This window comes from Haliotis rufescens, unplaced genomic scaffold (assembly GCF_023055435.1).
Source record: "Haliotis rufescens isolate VD_foot unplaced genomic scaffold, xgHalRufe1.0.p SCAF_15, whole genome shotgun sequence".
NCBI lineage: Eukaryota > Metazoa > Mollusca > Gastropoda > Lepetellida > Haliotidae > Haliotis > Haliotis rufescens.
In genome coordinates, this window is record NW_025963835.1 from 26085426 (window position 1) to 26112203 (window position 26778).

The 26778-nt window shown below is 41.3% G+C and overlaps 2 protein-coding genes across 2 annotated transcripts; one reads left to right on the top strand and one right to left on the bottom strand.

Moving 5' to 3' along the window:
- Window positions 1-2712: 2712 nt before the first annotated feature.
- LOC125380100 lies at window positions 2713-6194 on the bottom strand. Its single transcript, XM_048396364.1, has 3 exons — window positions 5874-6194; window positions 4804-4855; window positions 2713-3298 (listed from the first exon to the last, which is right to left on the bottom strand). The coding sequence occupies exons 1-3, from the start codon at window positions 5975-5977 to the stop codon at window positions 2903-2905; spliced, it is 552 nt and encodes a 183-aa protein (XP_048252321.1). The 5' UTR covers window positions 5978-6194; the 3' UTR covers window positions 2713-2902.
- Window positions 6195-6280: 86 nt separating this feature from the next.
- Window positions 6281-12264, top strand: LOC125380101. The gene is made up of 4 exons (XM_048396365.1): window positions 6281-6530; window positions 7787-7844; window positions 8580-8685; window positions 10470-12264. Exons 1-4 carry the CDS (start codon window positions 6478-6480, stop codon window positions 10745-10747), a joined length of 495 nt encoding a protein of 164 aa, XP_048252322.1. The 5' UTR covers window positions 6281-6477; the 3' UTR covers window positions 10748-12264.
- The last annotated feature ends 14514 nt before the right edge of the window (window positions 12265-26778 follow it).

Below are 26778 nucleotides of genomic sequence, written 5' to 3' on the forward strand. Positions count from 1 at the left end.
TGCTAAAAGCGGCGTAAAATCAAAACTCACTCACACACTCCTATATCCAATAGACCAGAAGTTGTTATCCTTAAAGTTTTCCGTTTTCTTATTTACTCTCCAACTTCAAGGATGCCAATTACTATTGTAACGTATGTATTCGGGCATTGGCTAGAGTCTTTCTTGGTGAAGCTCCATCAGTGATTTAAATTGCACCTTAGAACATAATTCAATACATCAAGAAGTAGTAGTACAAAGAAGTAGTGTAGTATTATTTAAAGTTTATTGAATATGTTTCCTTTCTTTATTGGTTTGTGTATTAGGTGCAACATAAGCTCCGCACACCGGATGTGCGGTAGATCCGACCGGAAATGCCACTTTAAAGCCCCATCCTGACTATATAAATAGCCCGCAAGGTGGCGGTGTTTCAGTTTCGAACAGTGACTGGCAACATAAACACAATCGAGTGTCGAGAGAAGCTGTTTGATAACTACATAAACAAGATCACCAAAGACCTTCAAACTTCGTATCAACATGAATGACAAACCTTGGATACCACAAATGGTACAGTTAGCCATGGTGTATTATTTTAAGCATCAGTGTGTTCTGAGTTCATCTGTATCGATACAATTTATTAGAAACATTTAACTATCTTAAACATGTCTTCTTTTTTCCAATGTTGGTGTATAGCGTCCAAGTCAATGAGAAACGATCCACCTGCAGCCTGGTTCTTTGGGTATGCTGCGCTGGCGCTATAACACTGTGGCGCCAGCGCAGCATACCCAGAGAACCGGGCTTGACCACCCGATCCATTTAGTCCCCTCTTCGGGACAGCATATGTTGCTGGAAACCAGTTCTAGCCAGTAATCACCGCGGCCCCATAGGAGTAAAACATGTGGTTTTAGTGAGATTAAAATAAGAAATTATATTCCAAATAATGTGACGCTGATTCCTCTAATATCAATGCCCTGCAAATAATTTCCCTAAATTTGACAATGTTGGGAAAGACGGAGTTTATTCCTCGCTTCACTTGTTAGGTAGAGTACGAGGTGAGGTGAGGTTGCCTGGGGTTTAACGTTGCGTTATAATTATTGGACTTTTGTAGCAAGGCGCATGCACGTGTGCGTTTGTGCGTGCGTGCATGTGTGTGGATCACACCCAGACACATAATCGGACTCCGAGCCGACTAGTAATCTCCTTAATGCTGAGTAACACCAAGTACCATCTTTAAACATAGTTTGGTATGACGCGGCCTTCCCAATCTCATTAAAATCTGATCTTAGTTCTCGCTATCGCTAAACAAAGATCCCATTAAGGGTCACGTCAGAACGACTTTTCATCCAACCAATCAGAGCGTCGCTTACCAGATCATGAAAGTGACAGTCGGAATGTGTTTTTTAATCATGCAACCACGAAATATTTAACACGGGGTATTCCGAACGACAGTAACGGGTTTTATGATTATATCCATACAATCTAGGCCATCTATAAGCCATTCCAGAATGTTCTTCTTATCAGTTTTAATTTTGTTAATCGAGAATACCTCAAAATATGTTTCGAAGCGTAGTCGCTAGTTTGAAACTAGTGTCGTAAAGCTCGAGAAAGCTGCCTTCTGATTGGCTAATGTCGATTTCTTGTCAGTCATTTCATTGGTCGGTCATAATTCGCGAAAGGTCGTTCTGACGTGACCCGTAATGGGATGTCCCCAGATCTTTGTTTAGCGGTATCGAAAACTAAGATCTGATTTTAATGAGATTGCGGCCTTCCGCTCTCCAGGCAGAGCTCTATCCGCTACACCACACAGGCGGTGTAAAGTACAACGAGCACACATGATAGGTTATTGATTTATTTGCTTACAAATTCATTCAAAATGACGTATATATACAGGTGCCATGATCTATTGCCAGTGGGTATTTATGTACACATCTGATGTCTAAGCACTGAAAGAGGACGGAGTTTGAACAAAGCAAACAAACTACAAATTACATTAAAACTGTGGCACACGTAATGAGGTAGCGAACTTATTCAAATAGTAGGATCTTCTGCACGACAATGCACGTGTTTCATTTCCCACGTTCCCTAAGTGAGTTAAACGCCGTTTGATAATACCTGGTTCAATGACCCTCATCCTTTATACGAAATGAAATTAAGGATGGATATTCTGCATCAGAACTGCATTGTGGGTAAAAGCTGGTAATATTCGCAGGTTATTCATGACCTAGCCAAACCACCAATAACAAGAATTTAATATTTCCTTAAATTTTAGTATGGATAGGTATACGTGATGCTGTTTGTTGGCGTTTATTAAAAAATGAAGCCTGTTCTGCGCTCCCCTAACAATATAGAATATAGAGCCCTGTTCCACAAAGCGATCTTAGCACTAAGGTGATCGTAAGTCTCATACTTTAACATAGGTTTACGATCATCGTAGCGCTCAGGGCCTAGATTTTCGAAACGATCTTAGCTAAGATAAATCTTAACAACTTACGTTCAAAGATAAGATATCTTAGGGCTACGATAGCCTACGATTTCCTTACGATAACTTTACGATAATCTTAGGGCTAAGATCGTTTCGAAAATCTAGGCCCAGATCGCTTTGAGGAACGGGGCCCTGAATGTTTTTTCATTAACATACACGATTCAATAGTTGCACTGACCTTGATCTATGTTTTTTGAACATAAGGGACATTTTTAAAAAAATGGAGAGAGGTGGTTATTTTTTTCAAAAACATATTTTATCACATGACATCACAGTTTCAAGATATAGATTTTCAGCACCAATAGCTTGGTTACAAAAACGAAAAACAATATAAAAATTCTGCTACTGTTACAATGACTGACAATCAGAGACAGATAAAACATTATGTACATGGCATTAAACTGATTCAATGGCATCGCATCTTTAAACAGCTGGACCAAGATATTAATAGTAATCCTCAAATGGCATATATCCGTGTTGGTTGTGCTGGTGCGTGATACCGTACACCTGGGGCCTCTGTAGGGGGCCGTATATGGAATATACAGGCTTCCGGTATGTAGAGGTCATGTAGTTTGAGAACGGGTAGAGGTTATCTTCTCGTGCGCTCAGACGGTTCATGCCCCGGGCTCTCATTGTTTCGGTCACCGGGCGACCTGATCTCAGGTACTTCCTGTCGTCGACTGGCCAGTCCTTGCCCTCACGTGACCATTTCGGTACAGCGGAAGTGCCCATTCTGTACTCCCACGGACGTTGACATGGCTCGTGTCGGTCAACGACCTTTGGTAGCTCCTCCTGGCGGCGCATTGGTTCACCATTGTCGTACCATTTGTCTGTCCAGTGCTGGAACAGAGTTGTTTATATATTTGTCTCGATGAACCTACCTCCGTATCGATACATATCGCGATACACGAGATACGATACACGTATCTTAATACTTAATTTTAGCCTTTTTTGTGGGTCGTGCTTTCAACTAGTTCATGTTTAACTTAATTGCTTAATTTTGACTCGTTTTAATGGTATTTTGCAAGGTCTGGTACCCATTTTCTAGACTATTTACGATATTTTGGGGTATTTATGATACTAGGCGTTATACATAGCGTCATGTGTCAAATTGAGACGTTTTCTCAGAATAATAAATTAGCACTTGACCGTTAGATTGTTCGACATTATAAAATGTAAGACAATACAGTTAACCTTGCTAGGACTGCCAATTTGCTTGAGACGAATCCTCCTTTAACAAAAATGATATATGTAAGGACAATATGCTCCAGGGCCTATATGGTGTTTTAGAATTATTAATTTATGTGAAATCAGTATCATGTCTTTCTTTATGTGTTGAATAGAGTAAACCTGTATTTCGAAGACGGAACCACGTGTTGCCCAGTCGTCTAAGGCGCTGCAATTCGCTATGCAGAGTTGCGTCCCTTGTTTGAATTTCGATTATGTTTCTATGTTCCAGCACCATACCAATGCTGTTACCAAAATGATATCTCTTAAGGATTTCCTCTCACGTTAAGCTCACACGCCGTGATATAACTGGAATTCTGTTCAAAGAGGCGTTATACCCAACTCACACTCAAAGACAGGACACAACATGAAACACCATCGTTATTTATTTCTCAACTATCTTTAACATAAGTGTTATGGTCTGTAATAATAAGTTTCGTGGGGAGCAGTATTCATTCCTGTACTTCGTCTTGGGAGTATGGTGAGGTGAGATGAAATTGGGTTTAACGTCGCGTCCAAGATTATTGCACTTATATAGCAACGTGCATGCACGTGTGTGTGTGGTTGCTTGTACTAGTCCGGACTGATGCCGATTTATATTGCACACTGAGATACCATGCCGCAGTTTAACATCAATATCTCACTCAGACACAGTATACTGACTCCGAGCCGACCAGTCCTTGTTTTAGCCCCTTAATGCGGAGCGCCAGATAGGGTCACAAGTACAATCTTTCAACGTATTTTGGTATGACGCGGCCGGGGATCGAACCCTGGACCTTCCGCTCTCCGGGCGGACGCTCTACCTCTAGACCACGGAGGCGGTTCTTGGAAGTATGGCATATCATATTTTGAATATATTTTACATTCATCAGCCACATACATCTGTGGCGGTGTGGCATCAATTACAAACAATCAGATGTTGTCTTACATTATTAGACCGACAGAGAATAACTTCTGGGACACAATAATCTGAATGTTATGTTTTTCCCAGATAGATCCTTCACATTTATCAACCGTTAGGAACCACGTGTTCATTTAATTTCATGTAACGATTACCAGATCAAGAATGATGAAGCAGATACGTCTGCCAGAGACGATGCTTCACTGAGAATACATACCTGGTAGGACTCGCGGCCAACTTTCGAAGTGTATTTTTCTGGAACGCTCCGCCTGATTAATAATGAATCAAATAATAAAACTGATTAAAAATGTATGCATGTTGAATCAGTTGTAGAGCAGAAAGGAACAAACAGCTATAACAGCCGTTTGTTGTTTGACGCCACACTTGGCAATATGAAGACGGTCTGTAATTGGGCCCCTGTAATTAATCGAGTCTGGACCAGACAATCCAGTGATTGACATTACGAGCATCGATATACGTAATTCGGATATGATGACATGCATCAACCAAGTCAGCGAACCTGACCACCCGATCCTTTTAGTAGCCCCTTTAATATACGAGCAAGGATTGCTTTCGTATTCCAAACCAGATATTCACGGAGGTCTTACACTAGGAACGACATAAAAGTGGAAACCATACACAAACAGTATATATGGATTCATGTACGTATTACCTTTAGAATAAAAAAACAACATGTTTTGTGTTTACTTGATTAGAAAACTCGGGTGATAAATGATTTTACCAAGTTGCGTCGTCCCTTTTTCGAAAATATAATTGTCACACACATTGTTTGTTTGTTGTTTAATGCCACCACTCAGCAATATTCCTGCTATATGACTGCAGTCTGTAAATAATCGAGTCTGTACCAGACAATCCAGTGATTGACATCATGAGCATCGATCCACGCAATTGGGATCGATGACATGCATCAGCCAAGTCAGCGAGTCTGACCACCCGATCCCGTTAGTCGTCTTTTACAACAAGCATAGTCGCCTTTTACGGCAAGCATGGGTTGCTGAAGACCTATTCTACCCCGGATTTTCACGGGTCGTCACACACATTAGGCACATTTTATTATTTTAAGGCTAAAAGAAGTTGGCTGGTAGCATTTTATTTGGTTGAATAGTTTTGTTTTATATATATATATATATATATATATATATATATATATATATATATTTGAGTTACAACAAACATTACATCACAAGTAACCTCTAGGATAAGAACAGTTTGAAGAAGATATTAAACATACGACAGCAGAGACGGAAGAGTGAATACAACCATTACCTGAACATTTCTTGTGACGAAGGATATTTTGGGACAGTTGGGGGAATGTTAACCCAGTAAGGGTATCGACTCTGAGGCCGATTGAAAAACAACGTATCCGCCATGTTTGTCCGTTTTACCGCTGTCCTCCCCGAATGTGATATGCAAACTTTGTCTCAGCTGCAACACGAAAGCTGTATTGTTGACGGTCGCACACAACATGCACGAAAATAATTCATGCCATAAATTCCGTTTTTTTTATGGTTAATGTATGCCTACTACAACTCAAACATAATTTCTTTCACCACATATGCTGCCAATAAACGTGAAAATAAAGCTATTGACTGTTTGAGATTGTTTACATTGTGCATGCTGGAAGGGGCTAGCAACGTGCTGCCATGGCGACGTCGACACAAAACACTGCCGCTTACAACACTGCGAAGCGTCAGGGGCAGGTTTGATGTCTTTCATTTACAGAATATCGATCGATTTGTATTAATGGGTGATGTTTTAACTCATCCATTAATAGAGTGGCATAATTCAATTCTTTGCTTCTCATGAATTGTTACATCCACCAACGCGCCTGTTGTGTATTGTTGGTAAGCGACATATCCGAGGTCTGATTATGGCCGCTTCACAACAGTTCCTGTCAACTCCGGCCAAATTACCAAAATTATGGTACGTTTTAGCTGTCATTTGTTTCATACTTTATGGTTTTGTTGTTAGATAAGATATATTTTATGCAACAGTCGCCATGTTAATTCTAAAACATTAAAAGTTTCGGTAAATGTTTTATATCGATACATACGTGGCAATCGTGAAAAATATTTCAGAATATATCCTCACTGGTCCCAGTTGCCAATATTGCTTGTCGTACAAGGCGGCTATATACCAAATATTTTGTCAGGCTTGGTTGGCGTCATGGAACGTTACTGAAGACTCAAGTATATACAGACCGCCGTTTTATGGAAGAAGAATTTTTTTTATATTCAAATGTCCAGCGGTCTATATTGTTCTCACTCTTGCTTGACAACTGTGTAAGGATCTATACCGATACGTCGCATCATAGTTGAATAAGGAAGTTGTCATACATAAAATGTATTGCCTTTACTGTTCAGCGGTGTATACATGTTAAAATAGAAGGCATATCACAATATAATAGAATACATCGCCCGACTAAGTCCCGATGGACGCTAATAACCGTGTTACGGTCTATGGTTTATCCAATCTTTATCGTAGTTATAAGCTGTCAGGATTGTTCCGATTGTTTCAGTTTCATCTTAAAAGGAAAAACCTTTAACACAAAAAGATTTAGTTTTGAAGTATTTTCATAAAATATGGTTAATCTCACTGAATGCAGAGCTACAGATAAGCTGCGTACTGGCGTAAAATACCCCCCCCCCCCCCCCCCCCCCCCAAAAAAAAAAATAAAAAAAATAAAAAATAATAATAAAAAAATAAAAAAATAAATAAATAAAATAAATTTTTAAATAAATATTTTTTTATTCAAAACCCAATTACTTTCAATTAACTTGCGTACAGAAACGCATGCATTAAATGAAAAACGCAAATGTATAAAAACACCATACATAAATATCCAATGAAGCTTTTTCAGCATGCGTACAATGGAGCTAATTTCCGAAACACAACTACGAGGTAATTTGCTTTCCGACTCAAGCCTATAGTTAGAACCCTTATATACATCTAAAACATTTTTTTGATTTTTTTTTTGGAAATCTCAAAATGTTAGCTCATTTTTGGGAAAAAACAATAGAGTGATGAATAGATGAGTGAAAAAATATTACTCAATGAAAAATTTAATAACCCAGTTAAAACAGAAATCTTCGAGTAAAAACTCATTGCTCAAAAAGTTATCTGGAGCTCTGTGAATGCATATCAACATGTCTCTATGGGTGATCTTTGTATCATTTCAGGCAACCCAAGTTACACGAATGGAACCCTTATCACTGCAGCTCTCCTGATGTTGCCCACGTGAGTGAGATGAAAACACAATTCATAAAAGCTTGATACCCTCAAATTGTAGTCTCAAGTATGTCGGGAAACCAGTTTGGTATATGATCTGCAATAAATGTGTAAAGAATATTTAATATACAAAGAGGCCTTAAACTCTCAACAACTCACTCAATGTTTATCGTCGTGTTGTGATTTGATCAGAGTGTTCCCGTACTTTTAGGACAGACATTTTGTTTTAAGATCGGTTTACGAATCCGCCGACTCATAAAAATTGCATGTGGAAATATGTAAAAGTAAATCGATCGGTGTTGTTGTTTTTATTCCGCCGATCGTAAAAAAGTAAAACGTTCAAACAAAACTCATTTACTGTCGCTATATATACAAAAAAAATATTAATTCTTTGAATAATTTCCTCATATTTCAAAACACAACGAATTAAGACTATTATGTCTATAAGGTGTATGAGTGAGTATGGTTTTACGCCTTTTTAGCAATATTCCAGCAATATCACGGCGGGGGACACCAGAAATGGGCTTCACACATTGTACCCATGTCGGGAATCGAACCGGGTCTTCGGCGTGACGAGCGAACGCTTTAACCAGTAGGCTACCCGACCGCCCCTATGTCTATAAGGGAAGGGAGGTAACTCTAAACTTACCATTCACTATTTGAAGTTGTATATTCATAGAACTGTTCCTCCCTTGTTTATGAATAGTAGTATCACAGTACATTAACTTTTCCCCATCAAAACAGGCAGGATGGCGGAAATGGAGCGCGGAGCATCCCGACTGGTACGCACGCCGTGCTTCATCACAGCATCCCGACTGGTACAACCGGCGGAGGGATACAGTGAGGAGAGGTAGGTTGGTAGGTTGGTTGGTTGGTTTGTTGTTTAACGCCGCACTCAGCAATATTCCAGCTATATGACGGCGGGTAGGCAACGACGGGACATTATAGTAGATGCTGAAATCCAGCTAAGTCGTTGTGGACATCAATATATGTTGGGTTTACTACCAGTAGATACAAGCAGTACCAGAATTCTGCCGGGATTCTACTGCGATGCCAAGGGAATCCCACAGGGCCACATGCAGTGTCATAAAAATAATATACTTTTGTTTGTGTCCTGTTGCGAATTCCTGTGATCCAATTCAAGTTAAAAGGGTTTTGCTTTTCTGCCCTTATACTAATCTATTTATATATTTTTTCTAAAAATCTAATCTAATGAACCCCTGTCACGTCATACAAAACGATGTTAAAAGATGGTACTTTTTGTAACCTTGCCTGAAGCTCGCCAAAAAGGCAAATGGGATATCCTTGTTAAAGTGCGGCATGGTACCACACTGGGCCAACACTATACAACCGGCATAATACAAACAAAGGCACGCACGCCCTATGTAAGTGCAATATAATCTTCAACTCGATGTTACACCCCATCTCAACTCACCTCAGATCGTCTCTCTCTCAGCACCACACCCAAAATGGTACAATTTTATTACCGGCGTCACTTTGAGCTTACCTTCCCGAGGCAAGAGATTTAACTGACTTTAAAAGTCCAGTTTCCGCCCTTGCCGAACTAGGCTGGAATTCCTTGGCTCGATTGTAGCGCCACCAGTGGCTATTACGAGTTATGTCCCTTCTATGCCTCTCCTATGGACCAATCAGATTCCACATCTCCTATCACTTGCATTTGCTTCAAACAAAACAGCGGCGCCCAGTCAAGACAATGTGATCGATAATAAAGGTCTATATTGTGATAAAACGGGTCTTACATCGCGAAATGCATCAAATCACGTGAGCACCTTGATTAAAAACATGAAAAGATTTGGAAAATATCTGTTGGCAACGAGTTGGCGGTGCACATGCTTTGCAAATCTTGCAAACGACCAAAATCTGAACGACAGTTTACGAACCGGATTTCGATTTCGGTGCGCGATTTTGATTGGACTATGCATAGACTCGTTAGTCCAGCTGATATGTAACTCCACAATACCAGCCTAGTTCGGCAAGGGTGGAAACTGGACTTTTAAAGTCAGTTAACTCTCCTGCCTCGGGAAGATGCTTTGAGCTTTGCGTCAATCTCATTGAAATCAGACCTTAGTTCTTGCTACCGCTAAACAAAGATCTGAAGACATCCCATTAGGGGTCACGTCAGAACGACCTTTCATCCGACCAATCAGTGCGTCGCTTACCAGATTATGAAAGTGACAGTCGGAATGTGATTTCTAATCATGCAATCTCGAAAACTTTAACATTGGGTATTCCGAACGATAGTAACGGGTGTAACGACTGAATCCTTACAATCTAGACCATTCCAGAATGTTTTTTTGTTCAGGTTTCAAATTTGTAATCGAGAACTTGTCAATATATGTTTCGAAGCGTAGTCTCCAATTTGAAATTTGTGCCGTAAAGCACGAGAAAGCTGCCTTCTGATTGGTCATTCCATTGGTCGGTCAAAGTTGGCGCAAGGTCGGTCTGACGTGACCCGTAACGGGATGTCCTCACATCTTTGTTTAGCGGTAGCGAGAACTAAGATCTGATTTTAATGAGATTGAGCTGTGCGTCATCACTACGACTCGAGAAACTAGCTGATAAAACCTAAATACTAAACCCACCTCACTCACTCATATCACCATTGTTTTCCAGCTGACTACAAGAACATCAACTGGCATAATGAGCGTCCCTCTAAGCCAACCGCTCGGACACACGACGATTTCGTACCCTACACCAACGAGGTGATGATGAAAGACGTCATCAAGCCAATGCCACACAACAAGGGATTCCAGGGCACCGTGACCTTCCCGAAACCCTTCCCCATGGAAGTCCCTGCCCCTAAGTGGGGACTGTACCATCCGCCCCACTACGAAGAACCCACCAGGCTGAACCACTTTGCTCCCGTCAGATACAGTGGATATTATAACTAAACAAGATACGTCATTCGTCACTACTCGCTTCTTTCCGTAACCTATAGGTCTTCATTCGGCTTGTTCCGGATTGGACGAGTTGGTCACGAATGTCACACAGTGGCGGACGTCTCTCGCAATCGCTCGAGTTCGCTCCGCTTGTTCCGATACCTATATAATCCCATTTTACGGAGTGAGCCGACTGATATCGCAATATGTAGACATGTTCTTGTCAAACGTTCCATGAAGTTGAAGAAACTAGGTTATGATTTGCTCTGTTCACCCTCGCTGAAATCTTTTAAAGCTGTACCTCAAATAAACAAAGCCAAGTTGTTAATATTTGCGATCTTTGAGGCAAGATCTGAGATCAGTTCCCTACAGAAACGCAATAAGCATGTCCTTCGTATAATAACAGTTCACCAATCAGATCATTCGTGAGCACTCGTGTCATCCCGGGCAAGCCGAATAAGAGGTGTAACGCATTCGTCACCACTCGCCTCTTTCCGTAAACTATTCGGCTTGTCCCGGAATAACACGAGTTGGTCACGAATGGTAACGACGAAGGTCAATCAGATGTTCTTACCCACCTTAAGAAGGCAAATGTTTCTTCATTGGACTGAGATTTTAACCGACCAATCCCCAACCTATACCATCTCCATATAACGCCACCCTGACTGAGCTTCATTGGTAGTTTAACAAGACCCCTATAACTTCCTGTGATTTGTAAAATATGTACGCCTCATATTTAAAGTGAAATATACAAGGTATTATGAATGTGTGAGTTACACATAACACCGATTTTATTACGTAATATTGATAAAATGAGCGTTGTGGTCATAACAACATACGGAGACTATTAATTCTTTTTTCCTAAATTCGTTTTTGGAATATGTTTTCTCTGCAACAAATATACACGCATGCAGTTCTAAGACGTTTTCTCATTAGTGAGTGAGGTTTATAACACTATAGTCGTCAACTTACACATTTATATCAATCTACACTTGCAGGGTTGCTCTTTCTGATCTCTGATAAGATTCTGACACCAGTTTCTAATACCATGGTCTTTAGCAAGATATTTAAATTTCGTGTATTTTTGCGCACAGAGCGTCAAATACGAAAGACCATGCACATATTAGAACGCCCTGTGTCTGTGGTAAATATCCTACAATGTAGGTAGGGCTGAATACTATTATATTGCTACATGTATGCATAGCTGATACGTAAGCTCAGATACATGCCTTTCAAATTCACAGCCTCGATTATCCATCGTAATCCTTTCCATTACGCTGGATAATTGAGGATTCTGGCCGGCGAATATTTAACAAGCATATTTTTGTTTTATCATTAAGCGCAATTGTACGGTGTGTTATATGCATCAATAAGAATCAGCTCTTACCAATGTGTGCGCTATTGCAGTGCTTGACTACTGCTGGTAATATAGATCGTTGATCTCCACGTTATTGCGTTTATTCAAAGTGACTATTTTGTTAATCCTTGAATCTTGATTATATCAAATAGAGTATACCCCTTACTTTAAACCATTTGTTATCTGTATTTTATGTTCGTGACTGTGTGTTTCTGATAACGGCAAGTCGGGATTTAGGGTTAGAACTGATCCCCCATCAACCTATGCCAGCGGCTGCATGGGTCGGGTGGTCAGGATCTATGACTTGCTTGATTGCGTGTTGTCCTCGCGACATCAATCACTTGATCATGTGGTCCTGACTCGATTATTTACAGGCCAACGTCATAAACCTGTAAAGTGCGGCTTTAAGCAACAAAGAAACAAAATTTCGTAGATCTATCATATGAATGTATATGCGGTCTTTTCCAGTTTGTCATACACCAACACAACAATGAGTGAGTGACTTGTGTTAAACTTCGTTTTGAACAGTATTCTAGTTACATCACGGTGTGTCAGCATAATGTAGGGGCAAAGCCCGGAGTGATGCAGGTCTCGGATGTTTACCACTTCGGTGAAACCCACGAACACGGGTATGGTGCTGACAAACCTAGAAACATAATCAGGGCGAACCGGTCATAAGTTTCTGGCGTACCCAAGGCACGCGACGACTGGGCCACCCGTGCCATCCCCAAACTTTCATACGGCAGGTCTTACTTTTGTGACGCAATCCAGGGGCGGTCGGGTAGCCTAGTGGTTAAAGCGTTCGCTCGTCACGCCGAAGACCCGGGTTCTATTCCCGACATGGGTACAATGTGTGAAGCCCATTTCTGGTTTCCCCCGCCCTGATATTGCTGGAATATTGCTGACAGCGGCGTAAAACCATACTCACTCACTCATCGTGACGCAATCCACGTAGAAATTCTTAAATCGATTTTATTGTCAAAAGTAAAACATTCAAATAGTAATTATAATTATCTTAATACATTTAGGATAAAATATTGTAGCTGACATACTGCATTGTTTAACTCGGACACCACTAGCCCTAGCTTACGGTTACAGAACAATTGTATGCATTGTACATATAGATTCAACATGAACATGTTTATAAATTTATAAAGTCACCAACTGCAATCTGGTTTTCCTGGAGCGGTATTTATTAAGCCATATTTCGCTTGTTAACCATTCAGGGTTTCATTTAAGAAATAAAAATGTATTTAAACCAATAACTGCAATGTTGCTGATGCAGCGTTAAGCAATATGCACTCACTCAGTAATGTTCGTTTAGGTCCTGGGCAAGGTGAGCTAAGTTTGAAACGAAAAACATGCAGAGAGCAACGACACTTGGTAGTCCGATGGTTGTGATTGCGGGTGACTGGCAGTTAACCAGGTCATCTGTAAAACCTGTTGTTTCTCAGCACTAGACTGAACACAGTCACCGTTACTTAATGTTACTTTCAGAAGCTGGTATTTAGGAGTTAGCTGTTGTAAGTTCCAATGTCGTGTAGGATATATCGAAATAATTTTATGTCCTTTTTCATGTTTTGCGGAACCCTTTATATCCCGTAGTTCAGAATAGAGGCAAGATAAAACTGGAGACAGTCTATGAAATCCGCACGTGCTCACCTCGAAATTACTGATAACACTTTACTGAGCAAAGATCATAAAAAATGCGGTATTCTCGTGTACAATGTGTATGAAAGTGTATATATACTCTGCTAAAAAGAAACGCAAGAGTAATAAAATCGAAATATCTGACAGAGTGTTGCCGACATCCATACAAAAGTAATAACAAAAATGAATTGGTCATTTCTGCATGGGTTGAGATTGATTTGTGGGGAAAGAATCGGGTACTGCAAGTAATTGTGAAAAGATGGAAAAATCGCAACAACAAAAAAAACACGTGAGAGCCTGGTGCCGAAACACACCAACATGGCATGCGCGTGCAACATCACTTGTGCAATAAATGTTGGGTTTTTATTTGCATGCCGTCACAATCTTACAGCAAGTGAACAACGAAAATATGCTCGGATGATGAAAACAGCAGCCAAATTTGTCTGATTTATCTGGGTTTTTTATCAGGCATTATGGCAGCCTGGTTCCCTGGGTAGGCTGCGCTTAGCTACAGTGTGGCTTCAGTGTAGCGCAAGCGCAGCTTACCCAGGGAACGGCTGTCATTTGGGTATAAGTATCAAGCTCCTCGCAGCGATAGCCCGTTCGCGGAGCTCTCTATACTATCGCTGCCACCAGTCAAAACTCCCCACTGTGATAGGTGGCCCCAACCATGCTTGGAGTTGAACTCGCAACCGAAAAACCGTTATGTTTACAAACAAGTGACGACTGTCGTCACGACGCATACACTTACCGCTGCTAAATTACTTTCCTTGTTTGTCAATCATCTTTAATTGATATAGTAAGAATGTGAGGGAGAAGTTGGTTGATTTTCCGTGAGTCTACAATCTCGAACCAATCTGATTATTAAAACAACAAAGTAAATTCAACTGGAAAACATGGTCAGTCGTAAACCTTTTCAAAATGATGGCATTCCCAAAGACATAAAGAAAAGTATAAACGTCACTACATTTGGGGCTAGAGGGCAAATTTCAAGATTCTTGTAATGGCCGCGCCCACACTGGTGGCAGCGATGTTACCGAGAGTGTAACGAAGGTGTCACTCCCTGGGAAGGAGCTTGTACAAGTACATGAATATGTGTCTGAATGCGGAAACACTTTGTCCAGAGGGTATCCTTGCAAATTCCACCACGATGGATTGGAAGAAATTCGTGGGTTTCCTCAAAGTGATTAACTTTCTGAAGCAGTTTAGTGCTTGTCTTTTACGAGTCAGCAAACACATGCTACGGGTTGAGGTCTTTATTGCAGATGCCAAAGATCAAGGATCTAAGATATCAGACACCCTGAAACACATAATTACACAATAAATAATGGGTAAAACATTACCATCAAGGCTAGATACATGGCATAGGCTTATTACAATATAGGCTTATTACATATATCAGTCACTAAAACACTAGATCGACTGTACGCTAAACGATTATAATACAACATATGCAGTAATATACATGGAACACAATACCGACATGCAAGGGAGATAACTCCTTGACTTTCATTTGACAATTATATACACAATAACTCTTACACATTCTGTATAAATTTATACAATACTTTCAGACAGAAATGAATGATATTATAATATTACATTAAATATGTAAGAATAAGAGATGGCCTAATTCTCTTCGTACGTGCCTCTAAATTCTATGTTGTTTGCTAGCAATATTCCAGCTATATGACGGTTTATAAAAAATCGAGTCTGGGCCAACAATCCAGTGATTGACATCATGAGCATCGATCGATCTTCGCAATTGAGATACAATGGCATGCATGAACCAAGTCAGCGAACCTGACGACCCTATCCTGTTAGTCGCCTCTTACGACAAGCATAGGCACCTTTTACGGCAAGCTTGGATTGCTGAAGACCAGTTGTAACCCGGTTCATTCCGGTTTAGTGCACACAGGTGTGACTGAGCCACGTCATGATATCTATAAGAAAACATAAAAATAGAACTCGAATTCCGCAATAATAAAAATTCATGTCGATGTCCTCTATGACATTTGTTTGCATGACGTGACCCTTCACGTAAAGGTCAAGGTCGAATATTGATACCTGGATCATCTAAACCTTACACAACAACCCTCACAATGGAATTCACGTGACTATATAAAAATGCCTCGCAGATGCTTGCTTCCCATGAACTGTTACCATGGCACCGCGTTCCATCATTATCAGAATTTCTTATATAAATATAGGTCTATAAGCTATCATCTGCCTTAACTCATAAAGTTGTTTCACTGATAAGGTAGGTACGCCTTTTCTTTCTTTTCTTTGTAAAATATTTTTGTATGTGCTTACCATATGCTGCATGTGTGTCAGTGCTGGGGTTTAGCGTTGTATCCTGGAGAGGGGCGAATGATTAAATCAGCGTTAGATATTCTAATACGACTGAAGCAAAGGAGCAATAAGGCATTCATCGATTGGATTCGTTTCTTTGTTTGTTGTTTAACGCAATATTCCAGCTATGCGACTGAGGTTTGTAAAAAATCGAGTCTAGACAAGACAATCCAGTGAGCATCCATCTATAAAATTGGGATACGATGAAATGCATCAACCAAGTCAGCTGGTCTGACCACCCGATCCCATTAGTCGCCTCTTACGACAAGCATAGTCGCCTTTTACCGCAAGAATAGTCGCCTCAGTCGCCTCTTACAACAAGAATAGTCGCCTCTTACAGCAAGCATGGGTTGCTGAATACCTATTTTATACCCCAGATCTTGTTACCGCTTTAAACAACTTTCACCTGGGGGCCGGTTCGTCTGGTCTGAGTTTGAGGAGGTACAGGTTGCAGTACATATTGCTGACTGCGGCGACAAACAACATTCACACTGAAGCAGACAAATAGTTTTTTAACGATTACCGATTGCGAAGTTAATAATAATAGGCCATTTATATCGCGCATATTGCCATACCACTCAGGGCCATGCTCAAAGGGCTATTATTACCCCGGCCACTGGATCATTGTGCACTCAAGAATCATTCTCAACTCCCAACCCAAGCTGCTCTAGAAGGTTAACAACCACATTGTCATCTCATTCTATTGGGTACCCATTCACTGCTGGGTGAACAGAGGCACGCTTCGAACAAAGTCACTTGCCCAAGGGGACGCCACATTACGCCACGTTACATTTGCTACAGTGTGGGGGCAGGACCGAAGCCCTAGAAACTCTCAGGAGCCAAGCTGCCGAAACACGGTCACCCATCCAAGGGGTTATGGCCCGGGAAGGCGAAAATCAATCCCTCAGAGTTAGAAATTACGTTCGCCTTCCCGGTCATAACAAAAATTCTTATTATGGCAGATGATCGCCTTCCCGGTACTTGTTAATTACAAAGAAAACAACAATGAAATGAGGACACTATTAAATCTGGGCAACAAAGTCAATATATAACACAGACATAATAATAAGACAGAATACAAGAGGGAACATATGCTCTTGAAACTCAGCATGAATGGTGTACACTTGGTCGAACAGCTTCGGAGAAGACGAGAAAGTGCCATCTGCATACATCTGCATTCTCAATACAAGATATAGTAGTAGAGATTAACTGATTCCCGCGTGATGTTATAGCTTCATCGTTTCTTTACTAGATTACTTAATCTGAGTTCAATTGAAGTTAGTAATCACATTCTCTGAGTTCAATTTTAACAATTTTAGTAGATTATCTTTTTCTTTATTTTTTCGTCTCACGAGTTCAATGGAAGTTAGTAATCACATTCTCTGAGTTCAATTTTTTTTTTATCTCTTTCTTCACTTTTCCGTCTCACAACACCCCAGTGTCCTCAATGTACAAGTGTCCGTTGTATACATAACGAGGGTACACATCACTGATCTTTTCATTCGCCTTCCCGGTCCCCGGTCCCCGGTCCCCAGTCCCTTACCCCTCCATTCGCCTTTCCGGTACTACTGGTAAATAGATTTTCGACTTCCCGGCCCGACACCATCCAAGGACTCTCCGCGACCAACGTTGCATAACTTGATTTGAAACCTGTGCGCTGAGCCCAGGACCACGTGCCCCCAAGTTTCTGTTGGCGAGACATTTACCGCATCCTGAAGAGGGACGGGGTGTGGTGGTGGCGGGTTCGGTGGAAAACACATGTGAAATACATGGCGTCAGACAAGCCGGTTGAATACGAGGGGAACTCCTGTACTCCGGGTTAAATTTCTTTCCGAGCAAGCCATATATGCTGGTCGTAAGAGGCGACTAAATGGAGTGTGTGGTCAGGCTCTGTGACCTTGCAACGCGCCATCGTACCCCGACTGCGTGCATCGTTGTTCATAATATCAGCCATTAGACTGTCTGGTAAAGACTCGATTATTCACAGGCCGCAACCATATATTGCTGAATGCGGCGTTGAACAATCAAACAAACAAGATGAGCAAGTCCAAGATATAAACAAACGAGCACGGTATGGTGCTGACAAACCTAGAAACATAATCGGGGCGAAGCGGGATTCGAACCCACAATCAGTACATTTTGTATATCGTTTGCTTACATTTTGAGACCACCTCCAAGAGGAGGGTCGCTGGTTTAATACCAGGCCGCGTCATTCCAAAAGACGTTAAAATATGGTACTTCTTGTTACCCTGCCTGGCGCTCGGCATCAATGGGTTAAAACAAGGACAGGCTGGCTTGGAGTGAGAATACTGAGTTGGGAGTGCATATAGACTAACATATAGTCTCTGAAATGAACATATTTTACAGAAAAAAACCAGTAAACTGTTGCTAAATTATAGTTATGAAATATAATAAAAAGAAGCCCAGAGACTTTCTTCATTTTCAGATACTGCAGTAATCTAGACTTGCCAAACATTATAGACTTGCATGGGCTGTATTGGATATATTTGTTTCAGGGTATGTATGGCAGACTAGGTGTGCATAGTAATCTGCGGCATGGCATCTCAGTGGTTAAGCAGTACACAAGACCGGCACCCCCACCTCCCACAACACCCCGCCCACACCCAAACACGTCGCTATATAAGAGCAAAAATCTTCATCGCGGCGTTAAACCTCATTTCAACTCACCGCCTACATTTCCATAGTTCGTCGACATTTTCCTCCTTGAGGATTATTTTCGACGTCTTTAAATCTGTCGGAGAAGTAAGACCCTACCCATTTGTCCCGGGCGCTAATATGCTCGCTGTACCATGATAGTATTTCAGAACTAGAAGTTTTTAAGCAACCTTCGAAATATTAAACTAAACAAATATTATCAAAAAATTATAAAAATGAAAATACCGGTACATGACCGCCCGTACAATCACACTGCAGGTGCGCGATTCACATGGGTTGTAACCATGGCACCACGCTACAGCATAGGCCATAACCAACTGATCGGGAGATTGGAAGACTTTCTTGGAATATAGCTTCATTTTTTTTTTCATTTTAAGGTATTTTATTCCGATGTAGGACATTGGGAATTAATACGGCCACGTGAACTAATAATATATTTCCAAGAAAAAAAAAAAAAAAATTCTGGAAACAAGGATGGTGTTTCTGATTAACAAGTAATCACTTTGCAGTGGTCTTATCTGTCCTTTTTAAATCTATGGAAAAACTTACATCTGGCCCAACCCATGTACAAATGCTCGCGACACCCGACGGTAAGTGAACGAACTGCTGCAATAACCTGATTATAATAGTGTTAACTATATGTCGACAACATCAACTACATAAATGAACATAGTGTTACTCATATAGACACTTTATGAACATTTATAACTCTCAAACTTATCAACATACGGTTAATGATATGAACATTTTATTAACATGAGCTTAATAACTTCGAGTCTTTATTAACATACTGTTAAAGATATAGAGACTTTGTTAACACATGGTTAATCATATAGACACTTTAACATATTAATAACTTCGAAGCTTGATAAACATATGGTTAATTATATGAAGAATTTAATTACAAATGATTAATTATGTTGACCTCTGATTATCATATTGTAAATTGTCTGTGTAGTTGTTGCAGCTGGAGGGTTTCGATCCCATTCTAATTTTTCTCTGTGGAAACAGTGTCATAAATTTTACGGTTTTACCAAATCTCACTCGAACGCACGCACACACGCACGTACACACGCACGTACGCGCCTTGAATTAGTCTCGTCACAGGCACCACTTATTGTCTCACACCCTCTAGAGAGTGATTGAGTTGGGATAACGCCGCTTTGAAGAGTATTATCGTCATAAGGCAATCTTCCCGAGGCAAGAGAGTTAACTGACTTTAAAAATCCAGTTGCCATCCTTGCCGAACTAGGCTAGAATTCCTGGGCTCGATCGTAGCGCCATCAGTGGTTATTACGAGTTATGTCCCTTCTAAGCCTCTCCTATGGACCAATCAGATCCCATCACTTGCATTTGTTTTAAACAAAATGGCGGCACCCAGTCAAGACGAACTGATCGATAATCAAGACCTGTAGTGTGATAAAACGAGTCTAAAATCGCGAAGTGCATTAAATCATGCGACACCTTGATTAAAAACATGAAAAGGTTTGGTCTGTTGACAACGAGTTGGCGGTGCACATGCTTTGCAAATCCTGCAATCGACCGAAATCTGCATGACAGTTTACGAACCGGATTTCGATTTCGTTGCGCGATTTTGTTTGGACTATGCATAGACTCGTTAGTCCAGCCAAAATGAAACTCCATATTACCAGCCTAGTTCGGCAAGGGTGGAAGCTGGACTTTTACAGTCAGTAACTTGCCTCGGGAAGAAGGCATAAGGCCTGTCATCCTTATGATCATGATACGTAGCGTTGTTTAGGGGTCTGTTCCACAAAGCGATCGTAGCGCTAACCTGATCGTAACCCCATACTTTAATAGACTTACGACTGTCACAAAGCGTTAGCGCTACGACTATCTTAAGTCTATGTTAGAGTATGGGAGTTACGATTATCGTAGCGCTAAGATCGCTTTGTGCAAGTATCCAAGGGAGGCAACTCTCAGTAAGTCATTATTGGACACATCTTTGACCATTAAATTCATTAAGAAATAGTGAACCTTGATTAATGTCTGTTTTGTTTTCAAATTTAGCTTCATCATGAAATTCGTCCTCGCTCTGGTCTGCGTCTTGGTTGTCGCTGTTGCAGCACAACATTCCATCGACGAACACCTCTGTACGTACTGTAGTCGCACTTCATCGCCCCACTGAGGGTAAACAATAATAATAGCCACATATGAGATATATAGAAAAGTCGAGTATGAAAAGTAAAACTCAGGTGCTAACAAACCCAAAACAAGTTCTATTTTCAGAACATCCATCATGTTATTTTTCCAACATTTCCGGATTACAAGTATTTTAAAACACCAATGCCCTGTCCACCATCTAGAATATCAAATTGCCCTTAGCACTTAGTTAAAGAGAAGGACTTTGTTTTTCTTTCATTGATTGGGGCTCATTTAAATGACTTAATGTTTACTTAATCTGTCATTTATTAGAGTAGTGACAGTGTGTATTCGATCCCCAAAGCATAACTTCATTAGTTTTTAGAGGAATTGCGGGTCAGGAACTCGTTCCACAAAGCGATCGTAGCGCTAAGACGATCGTAACTACCATACTTAACATAGACTTACGACAGTCGTAGCGCTAAGACGATCGTAACTCCAAACTTTAACATACACTTACGACAGCCGTAACGCTAAGACGATCGTAACTCCCTTACTTTAACATAGACTTACGACAGTCGTAGCGCTAAGACGATCTTAACTACCATACTTTAACATAGACTTACGACAGCCGTAGCGCTAAGACGATCGTAACTCCAAACTTTAACATAGACTTACGACAGTCGTAGCGCTAAGACGATCTTAACTACCATACTTTAACATAGTCTTACGACAGTCGTCGCGCTAAGACGATCGTAACTCAAAACTTTAACATAGACTTACGACCGTCGTAGCGCTAAGACGATCGTAACTCCCTTACTTTAACATAGGCTTACGACAGTCGTAGCGCTAAGACGATCGTAACTCGAAACTTTAACATAGACGTACGACAACCGTAACGCTAAGACGATCGTAACTCGAAACTTTAACATAGACTTACGACAGTCGTAGCGCTAAGACGATCGTAACTACCATACTTTAACATAGACTTACGACAGTCGTAGCGCTAAGACGATCGTAGCTCCAAACTTTAACGTAGACTTACTACAGTCGTAGAGCTAAGACGATCGTAACTACCATACTTTAACATAGACTTACGACAGTCGTAGCCCTAAGACGATCGTAGCTCCAAACTTTAACGTAGACTTACTACAGTCGTAGAGCTAAGACGATCGTAACTACCATACTTTAACATAGACTTACGACAGTCGTAGCCCTAAGACGATCGTAGCTCCAAACTTTAAAATAGACTTACGACAGCCGTAGCCGTAAGACAATCGTAACTCCCATACTTAAACATAGACTTACGACCATCGTAGCGCTAAGATCTCTTTGTGAAACGGGGTCCTGAAAGTGACCATCTGTGTTCCCAGTTGATGGCCTTGTGCAGGAGCTGGGCAAGGTCCTCAGAGGTCTCTACCACCACGACAAGACCATCACACAGGTCGAGTGCGTCAACGACTGTGACACCAACATGGGACTTCGGGACAACCTGTGCAAGGATATATGCAAACTGTAAGAACCGTCCTCATAAATGCTTTTAATGCTGTTCTGTAAGGAACAAATTTGTGGCACCCCACAGTGCCTGAGGACCCTTAAAGTATACGTTCAATCCGTTTTAAAGTGAGTGAGTGAGTGAGTGAGTTGGGTTTAACGCCGCTTTTAACAGTTTTCCAGTTATATCACGGCGTGTCAGCTTAATGTGGGAGGAAAGCCCGAAGTGATCGGGTCTCTGACGTTTACCACTTTGGTGAAACCCACGAGTACAGGTATAGTGCTGACAAAGCTAGAAACGTAATCAGGGTAAACCGGGATTCGAACAGAGGATCATAAGTTTATGGCGTGTCCAAGGGACGCAACTCTGCACAGCGAATAGCGGCGCCTAAGACTGGGCAAACTATGCCCCTTTCTCAATCAGTCAGTGAGAATATTCAGCAAATACCAAACTTAACCCCCCTGTTCATAAAATGGTCGAATTATATTTAGGGTGTTATCATTATTTAAATACGGGTACATATTTTTAAAGCTTTTAATTTTATCAACATCCTTACATAATGTTGACATCTCATATAAGGAATAAACGACTCGGGGTCGTTGTTTAACGTACAATAAAACACTGCAGGGAGAATAAACCACTCGGGGCCTTCTTAATTACAATGCTTGACTCGATGTGGGTACGTCTATATTTCAGTGCTGCACAGAAATACCACTTCATCCTCTCAACATAAGAAGATGCTCGATATCCCTGCTGTGCAACGTCCTTTATTGATAAACCGCACTGCTTCCTGTAAAAGTGTAATATGTTGTCAATAAATAAACACATTCCTGCAGTTTTGTATATTGTCAATAAAACCGTTCTCTACACCAGCGAATTCTTGGAGGCATAAAACATGCAAAAACTGCCGGGTAAAATATAGTTCGCACTCTGCAATATTCCAGCTATATGACGCCGGTCTGTAAATAATCGAGTCTGGACCAGACAATCCAGTGATTAACATCATTAGCATCGATCCACGCAATTGGGAAACGATGACATGCATCAACCAAGTCAGCGAGCCTGACCACCCGATCCCGTTAGTCGCCTCATACGACAAGAATAGTCCCCTTTTACGCAAGCATGGGTTGCTGAAGACTATTCTACCCCGGATCTTGACGGGTCAGAAACATGGATTGACACTAAAACAAGGACTGGTCGGCTCGGAGTCATTATAATGTGTCTAAATGGGATATCCATGTTACAACTGCGGCATGATATCTCAGCCGGCTAGCTATATAAAACCGGGTTTAATCACAAGTACACACTCACACACACACACACACACACACACACACACACACACACACACACAGAATGAATTCAAGTAAATCACAACTTTATGACAAGCAGAATCAATAACATTGACAGAAATAATGGTCCACAGGAATTAATCGTTAAAATCAGAAATGACACCCAATGGAGTGGTGCTACTGCGCGCGGCACATGCACTATTAGGATGTGTTTTGGTTTATGTTTTACAGACATACACGTTCGTGCATAGTATGTTTGTCGTCAACACTTATCTTGGTATTAACATTTATATTTCATGACCCCCTAAGAGTGTCCATTTGTACCACTTGCAGAGCTTATATGTGTCATCATTTTCAATGATATTTACTTACATACAGACATTGTTACATTCGGTACTAACACGTAGAAACCTTATATCACCTCGATTCGGGACTAACACGTAGAAACCTTATATCACCTCGATCTATGGTTCCAGACTCTCGACAGCAACCTGCCCACTACCAGTAGACAATGATTCAATTGCCAACTTACCTTGGGATTTAATTTGCTTCTTCCTGGAATAAATCTTAGCTGACAGTACATTTGATACTTTTGGGAATGCGCGTGGGTTTTTATGTCTTCCAGTGGATTTAGTACAAGGTGAGTACCTTGAGTTCCCGTCACTCTGTAGTACAGAGACCAGTGCTGATATGTAGCCTTCAATGGTGTCATGTCTGAATTATTTCGTATTCTTCTGAGATTGCCTAAGAAATAAGCAGCTAGGTATCGTTATATCCAGGTCTTGTAAACATCTTCCCCTTCGCCACCAGACGAACGTATCCCATCTGTCGTTAAAAAAATGGCTGTCGAAGCTGGTCTCCATGTGAAACTGATTGAGTAGCGGGATCGTTGCATTTTAGTCATTTCCAGGCGTGAAGGTGGAGGTTGTTGAGGGTCCCCTAAAATATGTCAGTTCTCGGCTGGCGCAGAAGATCGCGACGCTCTGGTAGTCTGAGAGGTTCTTTCATTAGGGGAGGTAACCATCACCGAAACCATGTTCTGTTGTGCCATGCCGGATCGATCAGTACAATCATGCAATGAGTGTTCTCTATCTTCTTTTGTACTCTGTCTTGGAGAGACCAAGGGGAACACATTCCCTCCCAACTCATGGGTAGGGCGTCCACCAGGAGGACTCGTGGGTGTGGGTCTGGGCTGACGTTTCCAGATAGCCGAGAGCCGCGATGGGGTCCTACAGTCAAGACATGACCCTACATCATGTCTTGACTGGAGGACCCCATCGCGGCTCTCGGCTAGTATTTATAAACACTAGCCTGTTGTTGGAGGGCTAGTGGCTCTGGTACTGGGCTGACGTTTCCAGGTAGCCGAGAGCCGCGATGGGGTCCTACAGTCTAGACATGACCCTACATCATGTCTTGACTGGAGGACCCCATCGCGGCTCTCGGCTAGTATTTATCAACACTAGCCTGTTGTTGGAGGGCTAGTGGCTCTTGTACTGGGCTGACGTTTCCAGGTAGCCGAGAGCCGCGATGGGGTCCTACACTCAAGACATGACCCTACATCATGTCTTGACTGCAGGACACCATCGCGGCTCTCGGCTAGTACACAGGTAGCCTGTTGTTGGAGGGAGGGCTAATGGTTCTGGTACTGGGCTGACGTATAAGGCAGGTGGCGAATAGATGGAGATGCGGGGTGTCCTACACAGAGGTGCTCCACCTGAATATCTCGGGATGGAGGGCAAATTCTGTTGGCACGATTTTGTTTTTCCGGGACAGGCAATTCGAAAGTAAATATTATTTGCCCGGTATGTGACGTACGTCCTTCCTACAACTCATTGAGTCTGCCAAGGCAAATAAACGGTTAACCTTCTTCAACAAAATCCGCGACTGTGTGCCCCCTTGATGCGGTATATATGATACCACTGTGGTGTTGTCTGTCGCAATCAATACTGACAAGTGGTGTAGCCGGACACGCCGCTTTTAGCAATATTCCCGCAAATTCAGGGCGGGGGTCACCAGAAATGGGCTTCACACATTGTACCCATGTCGGGAATCGAACCCGGGTCTTCGGCGTGACGAGCGAACGCTTTAACCACTAGGCTACCTGACCGCCCCGATTCCTTTGATAAGTTGAATCTTGCCCTTTTATAGACACTATCTTGCGTAGGTACCAACTCTGGCTTGTAGGTGTGAACCGGGAAACCGAGATACGAGAGTAGTTGAATGAGGAAAACTGTATTTGATTTGCGACTTGTTCTGTTTGGCCAATAGGAATTATTTCCGACTTCTCCTGACCGGCGGATGGGAAGTTGTCGATGTAGCCGTGTAGTCTTATCAGCTTTAGATGAGAGAACACGATGGCGGTGATGGTAATTATCCAAGGAGCCAGCCATATGCCTAACGGTAGGCTGTTGAGCTCGAACCACTGCCGTTGACTATTGTTGACAAGTTGGGTGAATGGGGACGAGATACGTTTCCTTTAAGTCTAGACTTATCATACAATCTGCTCGTCGTAGTTAGCTCCTTAATAGACTCTACTTAGAATTTGGGAGGCTGTACTATTTGCAGTAGTTCAATAGTTATTAATTCCTGACCTGCAGTAGTAAAATATTATTAATATTTCGCACCAACCACAATAATTAAATATTGTTAATAATTCCCACCCAAGCTGTAGTTCAATATTGTTATTAATTCCTGACCTTCAGTAGGAAAATATAATTAATATTTCGCACCACCCGCAGTAATTAAATATTAAAAATTCCCACCAATGCAGTAGTTCAATATTGTTAGTTATTCCAGCCGCATGCATTTGTTAATATTGCTAATAATTCACATCCCTGCTTAGTGAAATGTGTTAATAATTCCCATCACATCACATGTAGTAATAAATATTGTTAATAATTACTGTCCTGCAGTAGTGAAATATTATAAATAATTCCTGCCCTGCAGTAGAAAAATATTAATAATATTAACCTTATGCAGTAGGTGAATATTGTTAATAATATCCACCCTGGAATTAAATTATTTTTTAAAATGATTCCTACCCCTGTAGTAGTGAAATATCCCAATCAAAGTCAACTACATTGTGTAACCATAGTCCTTGTACAAACACAGAAGTCCACTA

Excerpts from the sequence above, each read along its gene's own strand:
- LOC125380101 (XM_048396365.1), top strand. The coding sequence starts at position 6,478 with ATGGCCGCTTCACAACAGTTCCTGTCAACTCCGGCCAAATTACCAAAA. Across the intron at positions 6,531-7,786 it reads GCCAAATTACCAAAATTATG|GCAACCCAAGTTACACGAAT; the intron begins GTACGTTTTAGC and ends GTATCATTTCAG. Across the intron at positions 7,845-8,579 it reads GCTCTCCTGATGTTGCCCAC|GCAGGATGGCGGAAATGGAG; the intron begins GTGAGTGAGATG and ends CCATCAAAACAG.
- LOC125380100 (XM_048396364.1), bottom strand. The coding sequence starts at position 5,977 with ATGGCGGATACGTTGTTTTTCAATCGGCCTCAGAGTCGATACCCTTAC. Across the intron at positions 4,856-5,873 it reads TCGTCACAAGAAATGTTCAG|GCGGAGCGTTCCAGAAAAAT; the intron begins GTAATGGTTGTA and ends ATTATTAATCAG. Across the intron at positions 3,299-4,803 it reads TTGGCCGCGAGTCCTACCAG|CACTGGACAGACAAATGGTA; the intron begins GTATGTATTCTC and ends ACTCTGTTCCAG.